Source organism: Rosa chinensis, chromosome 1 (genome assembly GCF_002994745.2).
Source record: "Rosa chinensis cultivar Old Blush chromosome 1, RchiOBHm-V2, whole genome shotgun sequence".
Lineage (NCBI taxonomy): Eukaryota > Viridiplantae > Streptophyta > Magnoliopsida > Rosales > Rosaceae > Rosa > Rosa chinensis.
In genome coordinates, this window is record NC_037088.1 from 51059059 (window position 1) to 51080096 (window position 21038).

The window sequence follows — 21038 nt, forward strand, 5'->3', positions numbered from 1 at the left end:
ACTAATTCAAGCAACTACTTGCTATGGCATGACCGTTTGGGACACCCAGGTCAAAGTATGATGCACCGTATCCTCAACTCATCGCAGGTGCATCCCTTCTGAATAAGGGTCTTGTATATAATGACACACTATGCCATACTCGTTAAGAATATTTAATACGAGACCATCATATGCAAAGACTAGTATATACACCACCACTTTTTTTGCACAGAATGCAAGGGAAATTTGTGGACATATCCAACCACCATGTGGACCAATTAAATATTAATAGTTTTGGTTGATATATCGATAAAGTGATCACATGTTACACTATTGTCCATAAGAAAACGCTGCTTTTGCTAAACTCTCACCCAGATCATGAAATTGAGGGTTCACCACTCGGATTATCCCATAAAGTCTATAAGACTTGATAATACCGAAGTCTTTCGATGATTATTGCATATCCCTTGGGATTAAGGCTGAACATATAGTTCCCTATGTTCACACCCAAGATGGTCTTGAAAATAGAATCTTGGTAATGCGCACCAAGCTTCTAGTTTTTGCGTGGGGCTATGCAATCTTACATGTAGCTATATTGGTCCCGCTGAGGCCCATTGCTAGCAACCTTACTCCGCATTACAGCTGGTGACTAGGTACGAACCTGATGTTTCTCACTTACGCGCATTTGAGTATGCAGTCCACATGCCAATTGTGCCGTCACAACGTACAAAATTGGGTCCTCAACAAAGGATGGGCATGTATGTCGATTATGAATCTCATCCATTACGTGCTCTTTAGAGCCCTTGACAGGCGATCTCTTTACCGCTAGATTTGCGGATTGTCACTTTGATGAGACAGTCTTCCCGCCATTAGGGGGAGATAAGAACATGACCGTTCCTGATGAACGGTGTGAATTAACATGGAATGTCCCCACAAATGTCTCATCTTGATCCCCAAACTGCACGAAAATAGTGAAGTGTGGACAATTCTAGATCTATAGAGTATAGAATACAATATGCCAGACACATACACTTTCTGTGATCTAGCTAAAGTGACGAGATTATATATACTTGCTGCAAATATGCCTGCAAGGATAGACGTCCCTGTAGAATGTGTCGTCCCAGATGGACGAGGTACGACCATGGCGGCTAACCAGTCATATGTCCCTGCCCAGAAGTGAGGTAGACCATTAGGTTCAAAGGATTCTTATCCCCAGAAAAGGGTAAACTTGGCACTAACGAATCCTCTTAACATCGCAATCTCAAACCGATCATCTCATGAGATAAATCCGGATTATGGGTCTGTCCTAGAAGAGACAATGTTGGGGGACGCTCTAACATTTGAACCCACTCCCGAGAATAGAGAAATCTCGGTAAATTTAGTGAGATTTGGAATCGGGTTGAGATTATCATCGATGATATATTAGTATTTGCAGTGGCCACTGAATCTATAATATACGATGACCTCGAACCTTGCTTTGTTGATCAATATCAATGAAAAGACGACTGGCTAAAAAGGAAATAAGCAATCCAAGTCAAATTAGATTCCTTGACAAAAAGAAAGGTGTTTGGACCTATTGTTCCTACACCTCCCCATGTTAAACCCGTAGAATTTAAATGAGTATTTGTAAGGAAGCGTAATGAGAAAAACGAGATTGTGATACACAAGGCTCGTCTAGTGGCGCAAGAATTTTCTCAACGCCCTGTGATTGATTACGAGGAGGCGTATTCTCTCGTAATGGACGTCATAACGTTCCGCTACCTTATCAGTTTGGTAGTTTCTGAAAAACTGAATATGCAGCTTATGAATGTGGTCACAGCTTATCTCTATGGGGATCACGATACAGAGATATACATAAAAGTTCCTGAAGGACTTAATAAAGCCGATGCAAATAGTTCTAGACCACGGAACAATCTCTTCATTAGTTTGAGGCGTTCACTTGATGGATTGAAAAAATCTAGACGGAGGTGGTATAACTGTCTAAGTGAATATTTGATCAGGATGGATAATAAACTATGCCCTTGCGTGTTTATTAAGGAAACAAGTTCCGGGTTTGAAATTGTGCCGTCTATGTCAAAGACATGAATTTGATTGATACTCCTGAAGAAATCAAGGATACCGCAAAGCACCTGAAGTTGGAATTTGAGATGAAAGGCCTTAGGAGAACAAATTATTGTCTCGACCTGGAGCTAGAGCACAGTGCAGATGAAATTTTGGTCCATCTACCAATTACATCAAGAAGATGTTAAGATGCTTTAATGAGGATAAAAGCAAGCACACCCATGGTCGTCTGAAGTCTAGAGAGAACCGTATCGTCCTGCAGATGATAACGAAGAGATATTAGTGCCAGAAGTCTCATATCTATGTGCAATAGGCGCATTATTGTACTTAGCTCAATGCCCTAGATAGGACATCTCATTCGATGTGAACTTGTTAGCTAGATATAGCTTTGCGCCAACACGCCGCCACTGGAATGACATAAAAGACATTTTACTGGAATGGCATAAAAGACATTTTTCGCTACCTTAGAGGTATGGCGGATATGGGCTTATTCTATCCCTACGCATCAAGGAATGGATCAAACCCCCTTGATCCTCATAATGATGCTTGCCTTGTTAGAATATGCTGATATAGACTATCTATCAGACCCGCACAAGGCGCATTCCCAAACTGGTTATGTCTTTACCATTGGGAATACTGCAATTTCTTGGAGGTCTACGAAACAGACCCTCGTTGCTACCTCTTCGAATCATGCTGAGATTCTAGCTCTTCACGAAGCAGTACGTGAATGTATATGGTTGAGAGCCATCACAAAGCATGTTCGAAGCATATGTGGACTGTATTCCACCACTGATGAACCAACCACTATCCATGAGGATAATGCTGTTTGCATCGAGCAAATGAAGACAGGTTTCATCAAAGGAGACAACACCAAACATATTGTACTGAAGTTCTCCTTCAATTAGCAATAATAGGAGCATAAGAAGATTGAAGTTAAGCAGATTTGATCTGAAGACAATCGTGCAGACCTCTTTACCAAGTCACTACCAAAGTCTACATTCCAGAAGCATGTCCAAGGTATTGGTCTACGTAAACTATCTGAATTACCTAACATGTAATTTTCAGGGGGAGTCGAAATCAGGGGGAGTATCCTGAAGCATACTCATTTGACCATCGTGCACTCTTTTTGTCCTTCGTCCATGGTTATTTTGTCCCACTGGGTTTGGTTACCTGGCAAGGTTTTGACGAGACGAGACACATCTTTAGCATGGTCACCCCCCTTACTGCATCCAGAAGATGCTTTGATTCGACATATATATGCATTTGTTCATCTTTTCCCTTCGACCACGGGTTTCTCCCACTGGGTTTACCGGGCAAGGTTTTGGTGTAGCAACTCTAATGCATCCCTCTCATAGACATACTACCTACTTATGGTGCTGATAAAAAGACTCCACCAATCTCTAAAGCTGTGATACTGCTAATCCACACTCAAGCGAAAGTGCTCTTTTTCTCCTTTGACCAAGGTTGTTTTTTCCCACAGACTTTTTATTACTTGGCAAGGTTTTTGACTAGGCAACTTAGAAGTGCATAGCAGGGGCAACACTATTGACATGGAATATCCAAGGGAAAGTGTTGTAAATATTAATGTGGCTATTCATGTAATAGCAATTAGTGTTGCGTGATATACGCCAATTAAGATTGATTGGTGATTAACAAAACATAATTAGCGATTGATTGATTGTAATCAGATGAGTAATTGATGTAATCGTTAAATAGTTACCTTTTGTGAACCTGAGGTACTCCTATATAAACCTCATTGTGAGATGAATAGAATCACTTCATTCTTCACACTTTCTATTCTATGTGTCATTTCTCTCTTCTCTCAAACTCTCTTACTTTTCATTTTACAACACTTTTTTTTTAATTTTTTTTTTTAAATTTAAAGAAGATCCAAGGATTTCACTCCTACCCTCATGGTGACTTGAACTCATGACCTCGATCTTAGGTAGTGGGTGCTCTTTTGTGAACCATTTTATAGATGATGTGTCCAAGGTGAGCCTTCCGAAGAGCCTTCCTGATAGTGAAGAAATATTGGTGCTGTTTGAAGCTGACATCTACCATCAAATTGATTTGGAGCATGAAATTGAAGATTGTTGAGTTTGTTTTCCATTTAGCAACTACTTTGGAATACACCCAAAACTCTCAAGTTGGCCTTTCGTAAGTAGACTGTTATTTGTCGACATTTGATCATAACGCAACAATCTAGATATCTATCATGTTATATTGCTAGTTGCCAGTTGCTAGACTATTATCCACCTGAAATTGACTATATGATATACATCTGTTGGACAACACAAGATATCTATTTCACTCACTGATAATAAAAAACATATCATGTTGTCTCACAACATACCATATCAAATGTTGGATCATAATTCACATACATATTTGTGCCCTAAAACATGGAAATTACTTGTTCTAAAGTCCAATTTAATGTTGATTAATCCAATTCCATTATTCCCCTAATCTTATACTTTTGCTTAACCTTTGTGTTTATTTATATATATTTATTATGTTTTCCTTATCATGCTAAGAAATGATGGAGAAGCATGAAAATGAACTAAAAAGTCAACCTTAACACATTTTCTTACTCCGGCTAGGAGAAAGCAAGCTAGACAAGGAAGGAGAGTCGGTAGCCTAATCAAACGAACTTTCTAGATCCATTTTAGACATCCTAAGAATCATTTATTATGAAAAATTCAAGAGTTAGTTCAGAGTGGAAGGCCTTCAAAAGATTGGTCCAAGTTTCTGACTAAAAGAAGAAAACTGCAAAACCGGACCTGTACGGAATCCGGCAGAATTTCAGGCCAAAATACGGTGAACTAAGCTCTGAAATTTTACCAGTATGATCTACATTTATCGAGGAACATTTGGTATGAAGAAGTCGAAGAATTTTGAAGTCTCGGTGAAGATTCAATTGAATGAAGTTTCGGAAGCAGAAAATGAATCCTAGTTGATCGAATAAGGGTAACTTGGCTGAGAATCTATTTTGGACGGATTTGTTGTGCATTTTTGGAAGGGTTATATTGCTGCAATTCTCAAGGAGAGTTCGAGAAAAATCCTATAACATTATGACAAGATTAATCCATCATATTATCATTTGAATAATAAGCATGGTGCATGGGGTTCTCTCCATTCTTGTCATTAACTTTGGTAACCCAAAACTACTCCAACACTCTTCAAATTCATGATTTCAATGCACAATAAAGAGAGCTAGCTACTCCTCTCTTCTCCTAAGTCATATTTTTCTACTCTACACTATAATAGCTCATCATTACTTCCCTCCTTTTACTCCATCTCTTCCATACTCTTTGCCCTTGTTTTTAGGATCTATTACCACTCTCATACTCCACCTCCATGCTTCTTAAAATGTTTGAGCTGCTCCTTTTGTTTCCATTCATCATTTTACTCCTCTCTCTCTTCTCTATATAAGCATCCCTTCATCAAACTCTTAAGGCATCACCCATATCACTCCATTATATCTTTCTCCCTATATTCTCTACACAATCCACTATCATCTCCTTCACAAAACCTCTATCACCACCACCATATATTCATAACCTCCACTATCACCGCCACCAAATTCATCATCTTTTCCATCTACCCATACTATTTCATATACATAAAGCTTCTCAATTCCACCATTTCACCACTTGATTATTTCTACATCACATATTCTATCATCAATCTTTGAAGAAGGAGAGGAGTCTAGCATCACTTGAGGAATCATTATCACCATGACAAAACTTCCATGACTTCATCTACACCATCCTCAATTTGATCATCACTAATCACTTCTCTATCCCCACTTTTTAGTTTGATGTTCATAAACATGTTGGAGCTTATGTATTTGATTATGAGTGAGTAGTTAGTTTATTGGAGCTAGGGTTGAAAGCCCTAGCCAATCTTGTATGACTTCGATGTAAATATTATGTTTGATGCACTTTTCTTTAGCACCTTAACATGCTAGTTCAAGAGTTGAATGTTTATGCTTAAACTTAATCAATTTGGGTATGAGTATTGCCATGACATGAGAAATAATTAAGGCTTGATTAACCTTGGTTGTTTGAAGCATGATAGCATATCATATGTGCATGTTAGGGTTGTGAACTATAATCACTTAAAGATAAGCTTGGTTGGTTTGCATAATTTATTCATCTCCAAGCTTTATGCACTTAGGTAAATGCATTAGCTACCTAACCGGATTGAAATGCATGACTTAGGTAGTTAAGTACTATACCCGAGAGGGGTTGCTTGATATCATCAAAGGAGCATGTCCCTTGTCGTACCCGAGAGGGATGCAAGGAGAGAAATTGGATAATTAAAATGGCATCATTCATTATAGAAGCATTATTTTTTGCAAGAAAGGCTAGATGTGAAAACCTTAAGTCCTAACTCTCATTCATTTTATTACATCAATCTAATTTCGCTTAGGCTAGTTTACATTTCAAGTATTCATTTAGTTATTTTCGAATCAAATCATCTCCAAAACCAAAATCAAAACACTACGCCATGTTGCATATAATCACCATGAACTTTGGTTCACTTGTGAGCCCTTGTTTGTAATTTGTACATTTGCATATTCATCTAGCATCCTTTAGGTTTTCCTTAGCTAGAGTGGGTTTTCCAATCCCTTGGGTACGATATTCCCTACTCATAATCCCTACACTATAACTTGGCCCTTATACTTGAGGGTGGTTATTTGGCTAACATCAAAGTGTGTGACTATAATATGACAAGTCAGGCTATGTGACAACATGATAACATACCATGTTGAACTATCTAACAAACGAGCGCGTCTTTCCATTACATTCACTTTGCAATATATTGCAGTACAAAAACACGACCGAAGCTGGGGAAAAGAGCATTGCAGCTTACCTTAAATTGGTTTATCGAGCTTTGATTTGAAATATCATGAGTGTTACATTTGTTTCTAAATGATGTAACCGAATTTCATTTATCCAGATAGGAGCTCACTCTCAACCGTAGAGTAACTCCAAAGGCATGTTTGATTTTAGGATTAATTCCTGTTTACCTACCTGAAGTTTCACCCAATCTTCATGTTAGTCCATGAACTTCGAATTTCATCAACAATACCCTTGAAGTCGCAATTTCCCTCACCTGTGTCCAATTCTCCTCTCACTGTCCATGGACTCTGTCAAATGCTGACGTGGCATCTGTCAAAAAGAGAAATACTGAAAATGGCCCTTATGAATGTTTTCCCCCCACTTAGCACTGATTCCAAAAAACCCTTCCCCCAAAATCAAAAATCGATTACATAGCCCCTAATTCTAAAATCAAAAGCCATTACACCCTTCACAAGTAAACCCTATTTCCATTACAGGTTACAGGGTGATTTTCAAACCGATTACATCTCCATTAACACTCCTCGTCGAGATTACGCATCCAAAATTTGAAGTTCCAAGTGTGGCCTCAATGGCTGGCAATGAGATTGATGAGTGGGTACCGCGTACAGAAGATGGAGGAGATGAAATTCCCCATTACAGTAAGTTCATGGTCTCGAGCTTGATGGTATTATGTATGGTTTCTTTTTTTTGGTTATTTAGGCATATGGGTTGGAAAAATTGAAATGTATTGAGAATTAGGGTTTCCAACCTCCCGAATTAGGGGGTTTCGAGCTTGGGTTTTGACCGAGGGTTTCAAAACTCCTGATATGGGGTTTAGAGTTTACGTTTAGGGTCAGGGTTTCAAAGCTAGGGTTTCGAAGCTCATGATTTGCGGGTTTTGATGCATGGTTTTTAATTTAGGGTTTCGAAGCTCCCTATTTGGGGGGTTTCGAGATTTTTGGGTTTAGAATAGATGGGTTTCAGGGTTTAGGATTGAACTCGGGTTTATATAATGCATTTGGGTGGTTGGGTTTATGGTATTCTTTATTGGATTTTGTCGTGTTGTGTTTATTGGGGTTGTGGGTTTAGGATTAAAGTATAGGAGTAGTGAATGTGGTCCTTTTTCGGTAGCTGTAATATGATATTTTTATGTTTAATACTCTGCCCTTTTGATTGAAAATTGGTTATGATGTGCATGTGTTTAGTTTTGTGGTGTTGTTTATGGAAAAAGTTGTTGTAAGCTCATATTAACTCATTAGGTTAGTGCTTATCGGCTCTAACTTTGTTGTTTGACATGTAGCACACCCTGATCTATTCACAGTGAAGATGTTTCATGGTGGAATCATAAGGGATAATCACTATGTTGGTGGAAAGGTGAACTACAACGACAATGTGGACAAGGACAAGATGTCACTTGTGGAGGTGGATTCTATGGTCAGAGGGTTAGACCCTTCTTATGTTGGGAGATGGACTAACTACTGGTATAGGATAGGTAATGAAGATGATGCTCTGACAGGGTTGGCTTCAGACTTCGATGCTGTGACCATGTGCTGTTGTGTACCTGAAATCAGGTTGGTAATCATCTATTGAGTTCACTTAGATCTTCATGATGGTTACCAATCTGATGATGATGATGTAGATATGTTTGAGACAGAACCAACTGCATAAGGGTATAGTTAAGTTGGTTCTAGTGGGGTTATGATTGAGGAACTTCTTGATTCTCCAAGGAAGAAATCAAGTGCTAAGATTGAAAAACTTCATGATTTACCACATAAAGCTCCAAGGGAGATCCAAAGTTGGGAAGGAAGTACAAAGTTTGTGCAAGCAGAACTAAGGCAGTAGGAGTGACCATAAGAGATGTTGAGGAAGAGATTCCAATCAGGTAAGCAAGGCTCCAGTTCCTGATTATGGGGGAAAAGGGAAAGAAAAAGTGATAGCAGAGGAAGAGACCAAGCATTATGAGACTAAGATTGAAGAAGACTTGGTAGACATAGATGTACTTCAAGCAAATCAGTACTGTAAGGATTTGTGTGATCAAGAAGATAAGTCTGAGAGTAGTGAGGATGAGTGCTCAGAGGATTCTGATTATGAACCTGCTAGAGGGGTTGAGGATTATGCTCACTGCTCAGTATATTGAAGATGAGGAGTGGCTGGGTGATATGGAAGAAGAAGGAAATGAGGAGGGAACTTCAAGGAAGACAGATAAGAGAGGAACATCAAGTGGGACAGTTGGAACAAGTTTAGAGAGGGTTGAGGAGGCTGATGAGATTTTTGAAGATAATGAGGAGATGTTTGGATCAATGGACTTTGATGAGGAGGTAATTGGACACGAAGCCAACTCAGATGATGAGGGCCCAGGAGATGGGTTTCCTGAGTTCAATTCGAAAACAGATATGTCAAACCCTAGATTTTGGAAGGAGATGAAGTTTGCCATGACTAAGATATTGAGGGCAGCTATTAGGGAGAGAGCAATTCAGAGTGGATGAGAGGCAATGTTTGTAAAGAGTGATAGGCTGAGAGTTAGGGTCATTTGCAAAGTTGATAATTTTCCATTTGAGCATTATGCCTCCAAGATGCAGCTGGAAGACACTCTTCAGATCAATACCTACCATGACACTCATAACTGTGCAAGGGTGATGGACAACAATTGTGTGAAGACCCTATATTTGACTGAAAGGTTAACTTATTAGATAAAGTTGAACCCAGATTGGTCGGCAGGTACATTAATTTAGTACAATAGTGGATTAGTGAGCTTTTTTTACAATAAATTGATGTATGTTTTGATGAGGTTTATCCTTTTTCTTTTATGTGACAGAGTCTTTGGCACAAAATATGTCAGCATTAGTGAAGGCCAAGGTGTCTGTGCACCAAGCTCATAGGACAAAGAAGGCTGCTCTGAATCAGTTGGAGAGATCACATTTAGAGCAATATGCAAGGATCATTGACTATGCTACAGAGCTTAAGAGGGTTGATCCCAACACTATAGTGGACATCAAGTGTTCTTTCAACAATGCTGGTAACCATCCTATTTTCAAAAGGATATATATATATATATATATGTGTGTGTGTGTGTGTGTGTGTGTGTGTGTGTGTGTGTGTGTGTGTGTGTGTGTGTGTCTGGGTGCTTTAAAAATGGGGTTTGGGTCAGGTTGTAGGTTAGTGCTAGGACTAGATAGATGTCATCTTAAGAGTCCATATGGGGGCCAGCTTTTGTCTGCAGTTGGATTGGATGCCAATAACACTACTTGGGTAGTAGTTTATGCAATGGTCGAGATGGAAGTAAGGACAGTTGGGTGTGATTTTTAGAGCCTTTTGAGCAAAGACTTGAGTATTAGAAGTGAAGAAGTGGGCTAGACCTTCATTTCTGATAAGTAGAAGGGGCTTTTACCAGCATTTGAGGAGGTGCTGCCATGTGCTGATCACAGATTTTATGTGAGGCATCTATGAACCAACTTTAACAAAAAGTTTCCTGGTAAAGCCCTGAAGGACCAATTATGGGCCATTGCAAAGTCAACCACAATGGCCTACTTTACCAAGGAGATGGTGATCATGAACCAAATGGAGCTTGGGGCTTGGAACTGGCTTAATGGTTTGTAACCTCAACCTTGTACTAATTTTCATGTTTTTTTTTTAGCTCACTTTTGAAATCTGATAATATGTTATGTTCTGTAGATCCTCTAAGACCTGCAAAACACTAGTCAAGGGCACATTTCAACACAGTTTTGAAATGTGACATTCTCTTGAACAATTTGTGTGAGAGCTTGGCCTTCATACTGCAAGCAAGATCAAAGCCTGTGATTTCTATGTTTGAGGAGATGATGGTGAAGCTAATGAAGAGGATTCACATGAGGAGAGATAAGATGGGGAAGGTTCAAGATCCCATCTGCCCTAATCCAAGAGAGATTCTGGAGAAGAATAAATTGAAAGCTGCCACAGATTGCATTCCTTATGGTTCAGGCAGCCCACAAGTTGAAGTGGAAAGCATAGGAGGAGTCGGATATGTTGTTGTTTCTGGTGGCTTTCTCCGGGTACCTCACACAGAATGCTATACCGTCCGGGGTACAGATCCAACTCCTAAATCCTGTATCAAGAACACAGCGTTAGAGGGGTAAACCGTACCGGACGGTTTACACCTCTCCGATGCCTGAGTGAGAAACTAATAGATGTGTATCAAGTAAATAGTCGACAAAGGAGTTATTACCTCTGAAAGGTGGTTGTGCTAATGACTTTATATTCGAGCACAGGAGAGGAGTCTCCCCTATCCTCGATGTGGGACACAGGTCCTTCTGATGTCATCTCAGTCTTGTGTATAGATGGGCTGTGCTGGCCTTGCCCTGGGCCCTGGGTGTCCGGGGTGGCATCCCTTGTGAGGCCCCCCATTGTGGGTTGTGAACCCGGCCCATGGCATAGTCCCTGGGAGTACCGATGGGGCCAAGCCGATAGTGCCAAACCTAGTTGACTCCCCAGTATGTACAAGTCCCCCAAGTTCCATTTCAAGATGTTTCTTGGGTGGGGACTTTATTTTGTCTCAAGGTTTGGCACTAGTGTGCCTATAGGTAGTCCCCCAAGTTCACTCATAAGAGAAATCTTGAGCGGGCTACGCTGTAGGTAAAAGCCGCCAACGCCCTGGGACAGGATCAGGGTTGAGTCTGGTACCGGATGGGGTGGAGAGATGACTTGGCTCTGATAATTGATGGGGTAGAAAATTGAGCCTCCGGTATCCAATGGGGTAGAGAGAGGACTTGGCTCTGATACCCGATGGGGTAGAAAATTTGAGCCTCCGGTACCCAATGGGGTAGAGAGGACTTGGCTTTGATACCCGATGGGGTAGAAAATTTGAGCCTCCAGTACCCAATGGGGTAGAGAGAGGACGTGGCTCTGATACCCGATGGGGTAGAAAATTTGAGCCTCCGGTACCCAATGGGGTAGAAAGGACCTGGCTCTGATACCCGATGGGGTAGAAAATTTGAGCCTCCGGTACCCAATGGGGTAGAGAGAGGACTTGGCTCTTATACCCGATGGGGTAGAAAATTTGAGCCTCCGGTACCCAATGGGGTAGAGAGAGGACTTGGCTCTTATACCCGATGGGGTAGAAAATTTGAGCCTCCGGTACACAATGGGGTAGAGATGACCTGGCTCTGATACCTGATGGGGTAGGAAATTAGAGCCTCCGGTACCCAATGGGGTAGAGAGAGGACTTGGCTCTGATACCCGATGGGGTAGGAAATTTGAGCCTCCGGTACCCAATGGGGTAGAGAGAGGACCTGGCTCTGATACCCGATGGGGTAGAAAATTTGAGCCTCCGGTACCCAATGGGGTAGAGAGGACCTGGCTCTGATACCCGATGGGGTAGAAAATTTGAGCCTCCGGTACCCAATGGGGTAGAGAGAGGACCTGGCTCTGATACCCGATGGGGTAGAAAATTTGAGCCTCCGGTACCCAATGGGGTAGAGAGAGGACTTGGCTCTAATACCCGATGGGGTAGGTGGTGCATGTCGGCCACGTGGAGCAGACTGGGTTGAGCAATAAATGCCCGTCCTTTCGCCTGCCAAAGCTTCGAGAAATGGGGGGAGGCGTGGGACACGTGTAGCGATCCTATGGTTGAGGGCTCTTCGGTTTCGACGGCCCTGATGCATTGGAGATTGAATTTAAGAAGGAAACCGATTGTTTTCCTTCACTTTCGTGAAAAAGAAGCTCAGAAGACTTGGAAGATTTGCAGCGAGGAGAAAGGGAGAAAGGGAGAAGTGCGCGTGCCTGTGGAGTGATAGATCGACCGTCTGCCGAAGAAGAGGTTAGATCTCTCGCTCCGCCATGGATGTTTTCTGTTTGTGTGTTTGGTCCTCTTGTTTGCATAGATAGAAAACGAACAATGCTAGTGTGGTTTTCTTTTTGTTTTTAGATTTTTTTTTGGGTCTGTTCCATTCGCTGGGTTTTGCTTTGAAGTGGGGAGTAATCCGTGCTTCGAAATGGTCTTGGTTTTGCATGTATTTCTGGGTTTTGGCTTGAATTTCTGGGTTTTTTTCTGGGTTTTGGCTTGAATTTCTGGGTTTTGGTTAGGCTAACCCTTGTACTTCTGGTTCCAGATAGCGAGATTTGAGGTCCCCGGTACCGTAGTTAGGATGGAATCAGAAGCCAGGGGTGGGGATACGGGATCGTCGTACCAGTCTTCTACCAGGCAAGTTGAAGTGGATATCGACCGGTACTTAGGCCAAGTAGATCAATTAGCAGAGAACACGGGATCCTCGACTGGGGTGTTCTCGGAGAGTTGTGAGGAGTCCGACGAGGGTGAGAGCGAGGGTGGATCTGCGGAGGCCCCGGTAGTCACAGTGGCCATTCCGGAGGGCATACCGAAGCCGAGGTATACACTTGCGGATGGGACCGTATGCGACGAGCCCGGGAGAAGTATGACGATGAAGGAGATTATCGACATGCGACTGAAGTGGGGGATACCGGACGCTGTTGAGCTTAGGCCTCTTAGGGATGGAGAGATGGCCTCGAATCCTGCCCCGGGGTGGGTGGCGCTGCACGAGAATCAGTTCCACCAAGGGTTATCGCTACCGCTGCCCCGGTGCCTACAGTATCTGCTGCGGATGCTGAACTTGTCACCGGGGCAGCTGACCCCGAATGCCATTCGCCAAATACACAGTATGATGGCTATGTGGGACTTGTGCCAACAAGGGTGGACCTCCATAAACGAATTCCGCGCGGTACATCGGGTACTGTACTCAAGGAAGTAGTCTTGTGCGGGTACTGTTACATTTGCCGCTAGGGATTACGAACCACTAGTTACCGACATGCCTTCCTCGATGAGCAAAAGGTGGAGGAACAAAGTGTTCCTAGCTGGGGGCGGTGGCAAATTAAGAATAAGAAGTGGCAGCTGACCGGTACTTTCCAAGCTATCGGGGACCAGTCCTATACTCTATCCGAAGTAGAAAGGAAGAGGATAGCCCGGGTATATGCTGTTTGGTCAGAGAGAGAGAGAAGCTCTTATAGATTCATCCGGCACTCGATACTTTATAGGCTAGGGCTAGGGTGGCTCCCCGGTAAGGGATTATATATAATATTTTTGTGTCACTCCTCCCTATGTACTTTGACTAATCTTTGAACTGATTGCAGTGAAAGCGCCGAAGAGGAAACCCCGGAAAGGCAAGGAGGAGGACAAGATGGATGATGCCCAATTGATGGATATGTTGATGGGCCAGGGGGAAGACGCCCTTCACATCGATGTCGACCTAGGGTCGAAAGGTACAAGTCGGTCAATCGAAGAAACCCTTCTGGAGATCACCGATGAGGGATATGGTGAACCTGACCCCAACGCTCCCGTGACCCACGTCACGCAGCCCTCCATGGCCGACGTTATCACGATAGATGACACCGGGACGGGAAAGGTACCGGTCTCCGTGCCTATTTCCTCTTGTTCCACTGGGAGCGATGAGGCATTGCTTCCTGGTGAGAAGAAGAGATCCCATAGGCACCGGCATCGAAGTGATAAGGAGCTGACGTACACTGGCCGAGATGTCCAAGGTTTTGGTGCGAAGAGGCAGAAGAAAGATAACCCGGGACCAGAGTCGTCGCCTTCGCTTGGCTTGTTATCTCCCGCCATTTCGGTAATCCCCAAGAAGCCCATCAAGCAGCTGCTGAGCGAGTACGGGGTTGCCGATGAAAAGTTCGTGCGGTCCATGCTTGGTGACCTGAAGGATATTGACCTCGACCGGGTTCGGGCCAAGGATAATACGCCTCTGGAGAATCGCCGTCTTGCCCGGGAATCCATGATGCGGGTATGTCTTGTTTCATTTTCTGCAAAAGATTTTTATTATATACGTTTTAATTGGTGTATTTGCAGGCACTCTTCAATGTGTACGCCATAGACGCCAGCGAGGAAGATACTCATCTAAAGGAAGAGGTTAGCAATCTCTCCGGGCAGGTGAAGTATCTTCACGGCGAGAAGGCCAAGCTGGAGAAGCAGCGAGACTCATTGAAGGTTGAGATGGCCGCCGCTAAGCAGAGCATCGCGGAGCTTGAGGGTGAAGTCTCTGAGGTGCGGGAAGAGGTAAAAAACGCCCGGGACTCCGAGAAAAGAGCTGCAGAGTCTGCTGTGTCATGTAAGGAGAAGGCAGACCACCTGGAGGATCGCCTTCCCGTGGAGAGGCACGAGGCCGTGGAGGAGTACAAGTCCTCGGAAGAGCTTATCGCTATGCTGGCTGCTGCCCAAGATAAGGCTGTTATCATGAAATTCAAGGAGTGGGTGGCGGCTGGGTATTTAGATGAAGCTAAATTCAGGCGGGGTCTCCTGGAGAAAAAGAAGAAAGATCGGGAGGCGGCGGCCAAGTCTGGTGCCGGAGGGTCCCAGAGTACCGGTGGCGAGCGGTTGTAAATAAAATTCTTTTTTTTTTTTTAAATTATCCTTTTGAACAATTGTCTAATTCTGTCTGGTAGTTTAGGCTTTTTGTGAATGGGAACATCCTGAATTTGAATGGGAATTGGAAAGGAATTAAAATTTCTAGGATTTTCGTACCCTTAAGCATTTGTTTGCATCACTTATTACCGGAATAGAGTAACTGACAATAGCTATGTCCGGGAATGTCCGGGGTAGGTAAAAAAAATGCTAGAAATGGTCTGAATAATTCATTTTTCCATTCAAATACCACATGGTGGTTAAATACAGAATGAGTACCTGATGGGTAGCTTGCCATAGCTGTATGTTCAAAAAGCAAAAGCTAGGACAAGATGCTCCCGGAGCTACTTGTGGTAATACCGCAGGCGCTGGGTATTCCATGGATGCCTGGAAACGACCCCATTCATGTCCCGGATGAAAAAAATTTCGGGACCTACCTCTTCAATGATCTCGTAAGGGCCTGTCCAGGATGGATCCAGTCCCCGGGGCTCTGGGTAGACTTGCTTCATGACCCAGTCCCCCAATTTTAATGTCCGGGACTGTACCTTGGCATCGTAGTAACGAGCTATCCTCCGCTTGTTTGCCAAGTTATGCATGTGTGCCACATCTCTTCGTTCCTCGAGTAAATCAGCATCGAGGTGTAGGCCCTGTGAGTTGGTACCCGCATCGAAGTATTCGATCCGGGGACTCTGGATTTGTGTTTCAATAGGGAGTACTGCTTCTGATCTAAAAGCCATGCAGAAGGGGGTCTCTCCGGTAGCCTCCGTTGCCGTGGTCCTGATAGCCCACAACACCTCCAGGAGTTTAGCAGCCCAAAGACCCTTGGCTTCGTCAAGCTTCTTTTTCAGTATTTTCTTGATTATCTTGTTGACAGCTTCGACCTGACCGTTGGTCTGGGGGTGAGCCGGGGAAGCATAGAGGATCCTAGTGCCTAGGTTCTGTGTGTAAGCCCTCAACTCATCATTGTCAAACTGGGTACCATTGTCCGTGACTATGGTATCCGGGACTCCAAACCTGCAGTAAATGTTCTTCCATAGGAAGCTTTTGACCTTTTCCGTGGTGATGGCGACGAGAGGTTCTGCCTCCACCCACTTTGTTTGGTAGTCCACGGCAACAATGGCGTATTTAAACTGTCCCACTGCTGTGGGAAGTTTACCAATCAGGTCCAAACCCCACTGACAGAACGGCCATGGTGCAAGGAGGATGCAAAGGGCGATGGGCGGTGCCCTTGGGATATTTGCATACATTTGGCATTTGTGGTAAGAACTGGATATTGTTTGGGCCAGGGCCGACATGGTTGGCCAGAAATATCCTGCCCTTAGGGTCTTGTGCACAAGAGATCGGGCTCCGGCATGATTACCACATACACCAGCGTGAATGTCCTTCATTATTTTGTGACCTTCCTCCGGTGTTACACACTTCAGGTTGGGAAAGCAATGCCCCCTTCTGTACAGTTTGCCATTCATGATCGTGTATCGAGCTGACCTTAGCTGTAGTCTTCTGGCCTCGACCTTATCATCCGGTGTTAGGCCGTCGACCATGTATTTCAAAATTGGGTCCATCCATGAAGCTGTGTGATCCACCGCAAATATTTCTGACACCATCTTAGAAGTGCTAGGTCCCGCGAGTATTTCGACCTTGGTGGCCCCATAGGTAGGGTTTGGAGAAGTTGATGCGAGCTTTGCAAGGGCGCCTGCCTTGTCGTTTTCTGCCCTCGGTATTTGGGTAAAAATGTAGGAGGTAAACCTCTGAACTAATGCCCGGGCCAAGGCTTGGTAGGAGGACATGTGGGGCTCCTTTGCCTCGAAGTTACCGCTGACCTGGTTTACGACTAACTGAGAATCACTGAAGATACTAAGCTGCTGCACCCCTAGCTCTCAGGCGATCTGCAGACCTGCTATAAGTGCCTCGTACTCTGCGGCATTGTTGGATGCTTTGAAGGCAAATTTGAGGGCGTACTCGTAGACTTGCTCGTCCGGGCTAATTAGCAGGATGCCGGCTCCGCTGGTTTTCTTGTTGGATGCTCCATCAACGTATAATCACCAAGTGCTTGGCGGAGGTGGATCTGCGGCTAGTGGTTCAAGTGATTCCTGGTTTGGGTTATGGGAGGGGATTGATTCTGAAATAAAATCTGCCGCTGCCTGGCCTTTGATGGCTGTCCGGGGCTGGTACTTGATATCGAACTCCCCCAGCTCGATGGCCCATTTAATTAACCTGCCCGATGCCTCTGGTTTTTGTAAAACCTGCCTCAATGGGTGATTAGTGAAGATGTTGATCGAGTGTGCTTGGAAGTAATGTCTGAGCTTCCGGGCTGATACCAGGAGAGCCAGTGCCACTCTTTCAATGTTCGGGTACCTGGATTCTGCACCAGTGTAACCTTTTCCAGTGTAGTACACTGGGTACTCACAATCGGAGTCCTTCCTAATCAGGACTGAGCTCATAGCCGTAGACAATGCCGCCAGATATACGTAGAGCATCTCTCCGGGAACAGGTTTGTAGAGTAGAGGTACCTCTGACAAGTATGACTTCAAGCCAAGGAAAGCAGCCTCGTGCTCCGCTGTCCAGGCTATCATCTCGACATGCTGGGTTTTTAGTAATTTGAAGAAAGGAGTACACTTGTCCGTCAGCCTGGAGATGAATCTTGACAGGGCGGCCACTTTGCCTACAAGAGATTGGACCTCGTTCCTGTAGGTTGGGGACACCATGTCTAATATAGCCTGCACTTTCTCTGGATTGGCCTCAATTCCCCTGTGGCTAATGATGTACCCGAGAAACTTTCCTACCTCGACCCCGAAGATGCACTTCTGTGGGTTAAGCCGCATCCCATTGCGCAATATGATGGTGAAGACGATTGACAAGTTGGCTACATGATCCTCCGGAGTTAAACTTTTTACCAGCATGTCGTCCACGTAAACCTCAATGATAGTACCGATAACCTCCTCAAACATGGAGTTGACAAGTCGCTGATAAGTGGCACTTGCATTCTTTAACCCGAAAGGCATGACCTGGTAGCAATAGAGACCTTTGTCTGTGGTAAAGGCAGTGTGCTCCTCGTCTGCCGGGTTCATTCGAATTTGGTTGTACCCACTGAACGCATCCATGAAATTGAGTAACCGGTACCCAGCAGTGGAGTCGATTAATTGATCAATTCGCGGGAGCGGGAAGCTATCCTTAGGGCATGCCCGATTGAGGTTTGTGTAGTCCACACACATGCGCCATGATCCCGGGGATTTCTTTGGTACCATTACCACGTTGGCTAACCACCGGGGGTATGTTACTTCCCTGACAAAGTTGATGGCGATCAGCTTCTTTACCTCAACCTGGATAGCCCGGTACTTATCGTATGTGAAGGCCCTTCGCTTTTGTCTTACCGGTGTTGAGTAAGGAACAATACTAAGATTGTGCGTGGCTATCTCTGGCGGTATACCGGGCATGTCCTCATAGGACCAGGCGAATGCAGATGTGTTAGATCGGAGAAACGAGATCAATCCTTCCCTGACAACTGGAGACAGCCTTGTACCAATCCTAACAGCCCTGTCCGGGAACTGCTTTGATAGGACCACCTCTTCAATGTCTTCTACGGCATCGGGCCGTTTTTCGTCGGAGTCGGTATCGGCTCTGGGAACCCCGTACCTGTCCAGCAGAGGGTTAGTAGCTACGTGCAACATTTCAGACTTTCCCTTACCGCGTGATACAGTTAGAGAATAGCACTTCCTCCCGGCGGCCTGATCACCCCGGATCGTAGCAGTGCCGGCCGGGGTTGGTACTTTCATCATCAACATGTGACCTGCTATGAAGGTTTTCAGACACCAGAGTGCCGGACGGCTCAGGATAGCATTGTAGGACGAGACGCAGTCCACTACGATGAACTCTGTTTTGATGGTTGAACAATTCAGACTTTCGCCTATCGTGATCGATAGGTAATCTGATCCGAGTGGTTGGACGATATCTCCTGAAAAACTAATGAGGGGCTCATTATCCTATGACAGCTTGGCCCTTCTTCTGTTCAAAGCTTTGTATGCATCGCGAAATAATACGCTAACTGAGGCCCCGGTGTCCACGAGCACCCGAGACATTATATAATGGTCCATTTGGAGCGTGATTAGGAAGGGATCATCATGGGGCATCCTTAGGTCGGCCTCCTCCTCCTGCAGGAATGTCACCGATGTCCATCCGGTGCCACCGTCTTGCTGCGGGGCCTTGTGGAAGTTGAAAACTTCCGGACGGCCGAAACTAGAATTTCGTTTCCTCCCCTGGGGGGGCAACTCTTTCGGGCCCCCACCGTGGATCGTGAAGATCTGGCCGTACACGTTTACAGCTCCTATCTCCTTAGCAGGTAGGTATCGTTGAAGTTTGCCCCTCTGGATGAGGGACTCGATTGTATTTTTTAAAGCAACGCAGAGATTGGTATTATGTCCGGCATCCTCATGATAAGTGCAGAACTTTCCGGTATCCTGCTGGGTAAGTTTACTCTTCGGGAATTTCCTTGGGGGTGGTCCCGGTATCTCATCCTTGTTTTCGTTCCAAATAGTCTCGTATGAAGCGTTGAGGATTGTGAACACCTCATACCGAGGTCGTGGTGGTGTCCGTGGGGCCTGCTGTGCCCTCGGCTCCCGGTGAGGGTGGGTGGTCCCGTAACTGTTTGACCTGGACGAGGACTCTTTGCTTCTTTTGTTCGAGGTATGGGGTGTCCTATCATGGCTATGGACCCACTCCCTCTTTCGTGTTTCATCCCTGACAGTCGAGGTCGGTGAGGAGAATCTTAGCTCTGGTCTGGGGGTGTCCCTGTAAGTCTCGAATTCGGCCTGAGCATGTCTGATGGCAGTGGCCATCAGCTCGTCATAGCTAGCTGGAGGATTATGGTTGAGCCCGTAGAGAAATTCTCCGCGCCTTAAGCCCCTCCTGAAAGCCAGCTCAGCCAGTTCCTTATTAAGGTCCCGGCACTTAGCGGTAGCCGCCTGCCATCGATTTACAAAAGACTTCAAAGTTTCATCTTCTCCCTGCTGGACTTTTAACAAGCCCTTTGGTGTGTGTATCCCATCAGTGCGTAAGATGAATCGAGCGACAAATTTGTCAGCTAGCTCCTTAAAATTCCCTACAGAACCGACCGATAGTTCGTAGAACCAACTCAAAGCCTCCCCTAACAAGGTCTCCTGGAACATATTACAACACACTTCATCCGTATATCCCTTGGCGCTTGTTTGTGATCGGAAAGCCTGTAGATGCTGGTAAGGGTCTCCAATTCCTGTATAGTCAATCTTCAGTGGTTTCGACGTATTCGCTCGAATGGCTCCTCTAACCTGTTGGGTGAAAGGGCCCGGGCGGTCCTCGTAAGTCGTCATAGCTCTCCAGGTGTCTCTATTTTCTGTGGCCTGTACCCTTGCCTGCAGGGTATGCAAAGAGTTGCTCATTTGCACTAGTAATGCAGTGTTAGCATCGGTTACCGGTGGGATATTGTGAACTGGCTGTGGTAACAGTGGTGGTGGCAGATGCCTCAAGTTTTCCGGGAATAAGTCTACTGGTATCTGGATTATCCGTTGACCGCCCTCCGCAGAAGGTGCTGGGGCCTCCTGTTGTCGGGGCAGTGTTCACACCTGTTGCTAGCGAGGATGCTCTAGCCAGGGCCTGGGTGAGTGCCTCGTTGTGCTGGTGCCTCCTGTCCAGTGCTCGGGCCAGCGTTGTGTTTTCATCTTCCAAATCCTACATTCTCTGTTGTGCAAGGCGGTTTGTTTCCCTATCGATACTCCTTTGTTCTC

General features: G+C 44.8%; 1 protein-coding gene across 1 annotated transcript; it reads right to left on the reverse strand.

The window, feature by feature from the left end:
* Nucleotides 1–19262: 19262 nt before the first annotated feature.
* Nucleotides 19263–20624, reverse strand: LOC121049594. The gene is made up of 2 exons (XM_040507380.1): nt 20450–20624; nt 19263–20377 (listed from the first exon to the last, which is right to left on the reverse strand). The coding sequence occupies exons 1-2, from the start codon at nt 20622–20624 to the stop codon at nt 19263–19265; spliced, it is 1290 nt and encodes a 429-aa protein (XP_040363314.1).
* Nucleotides 20625–21038: the final 414 nt, after the last annotated feature.

What these genes read in the sequence shown, in the direction of transcription:
- LOC121049594 (XM_040507380.1), bottom strand. Translation starts at nt 20,624, where the DNA reads ATGACGACTTACGAGGACCGCCCGGGCCCTTTCACCCAACAGGTTAGA. An exon ending in ATATACGGATGAAGTGTGTT is followed by an intron (nt 20,378 to 20,449) that starts GTAATATGTTCC and finishes TCGGTTCTGTAG; the next exon opens with GGAATTTTAAGGAGCTAGCT.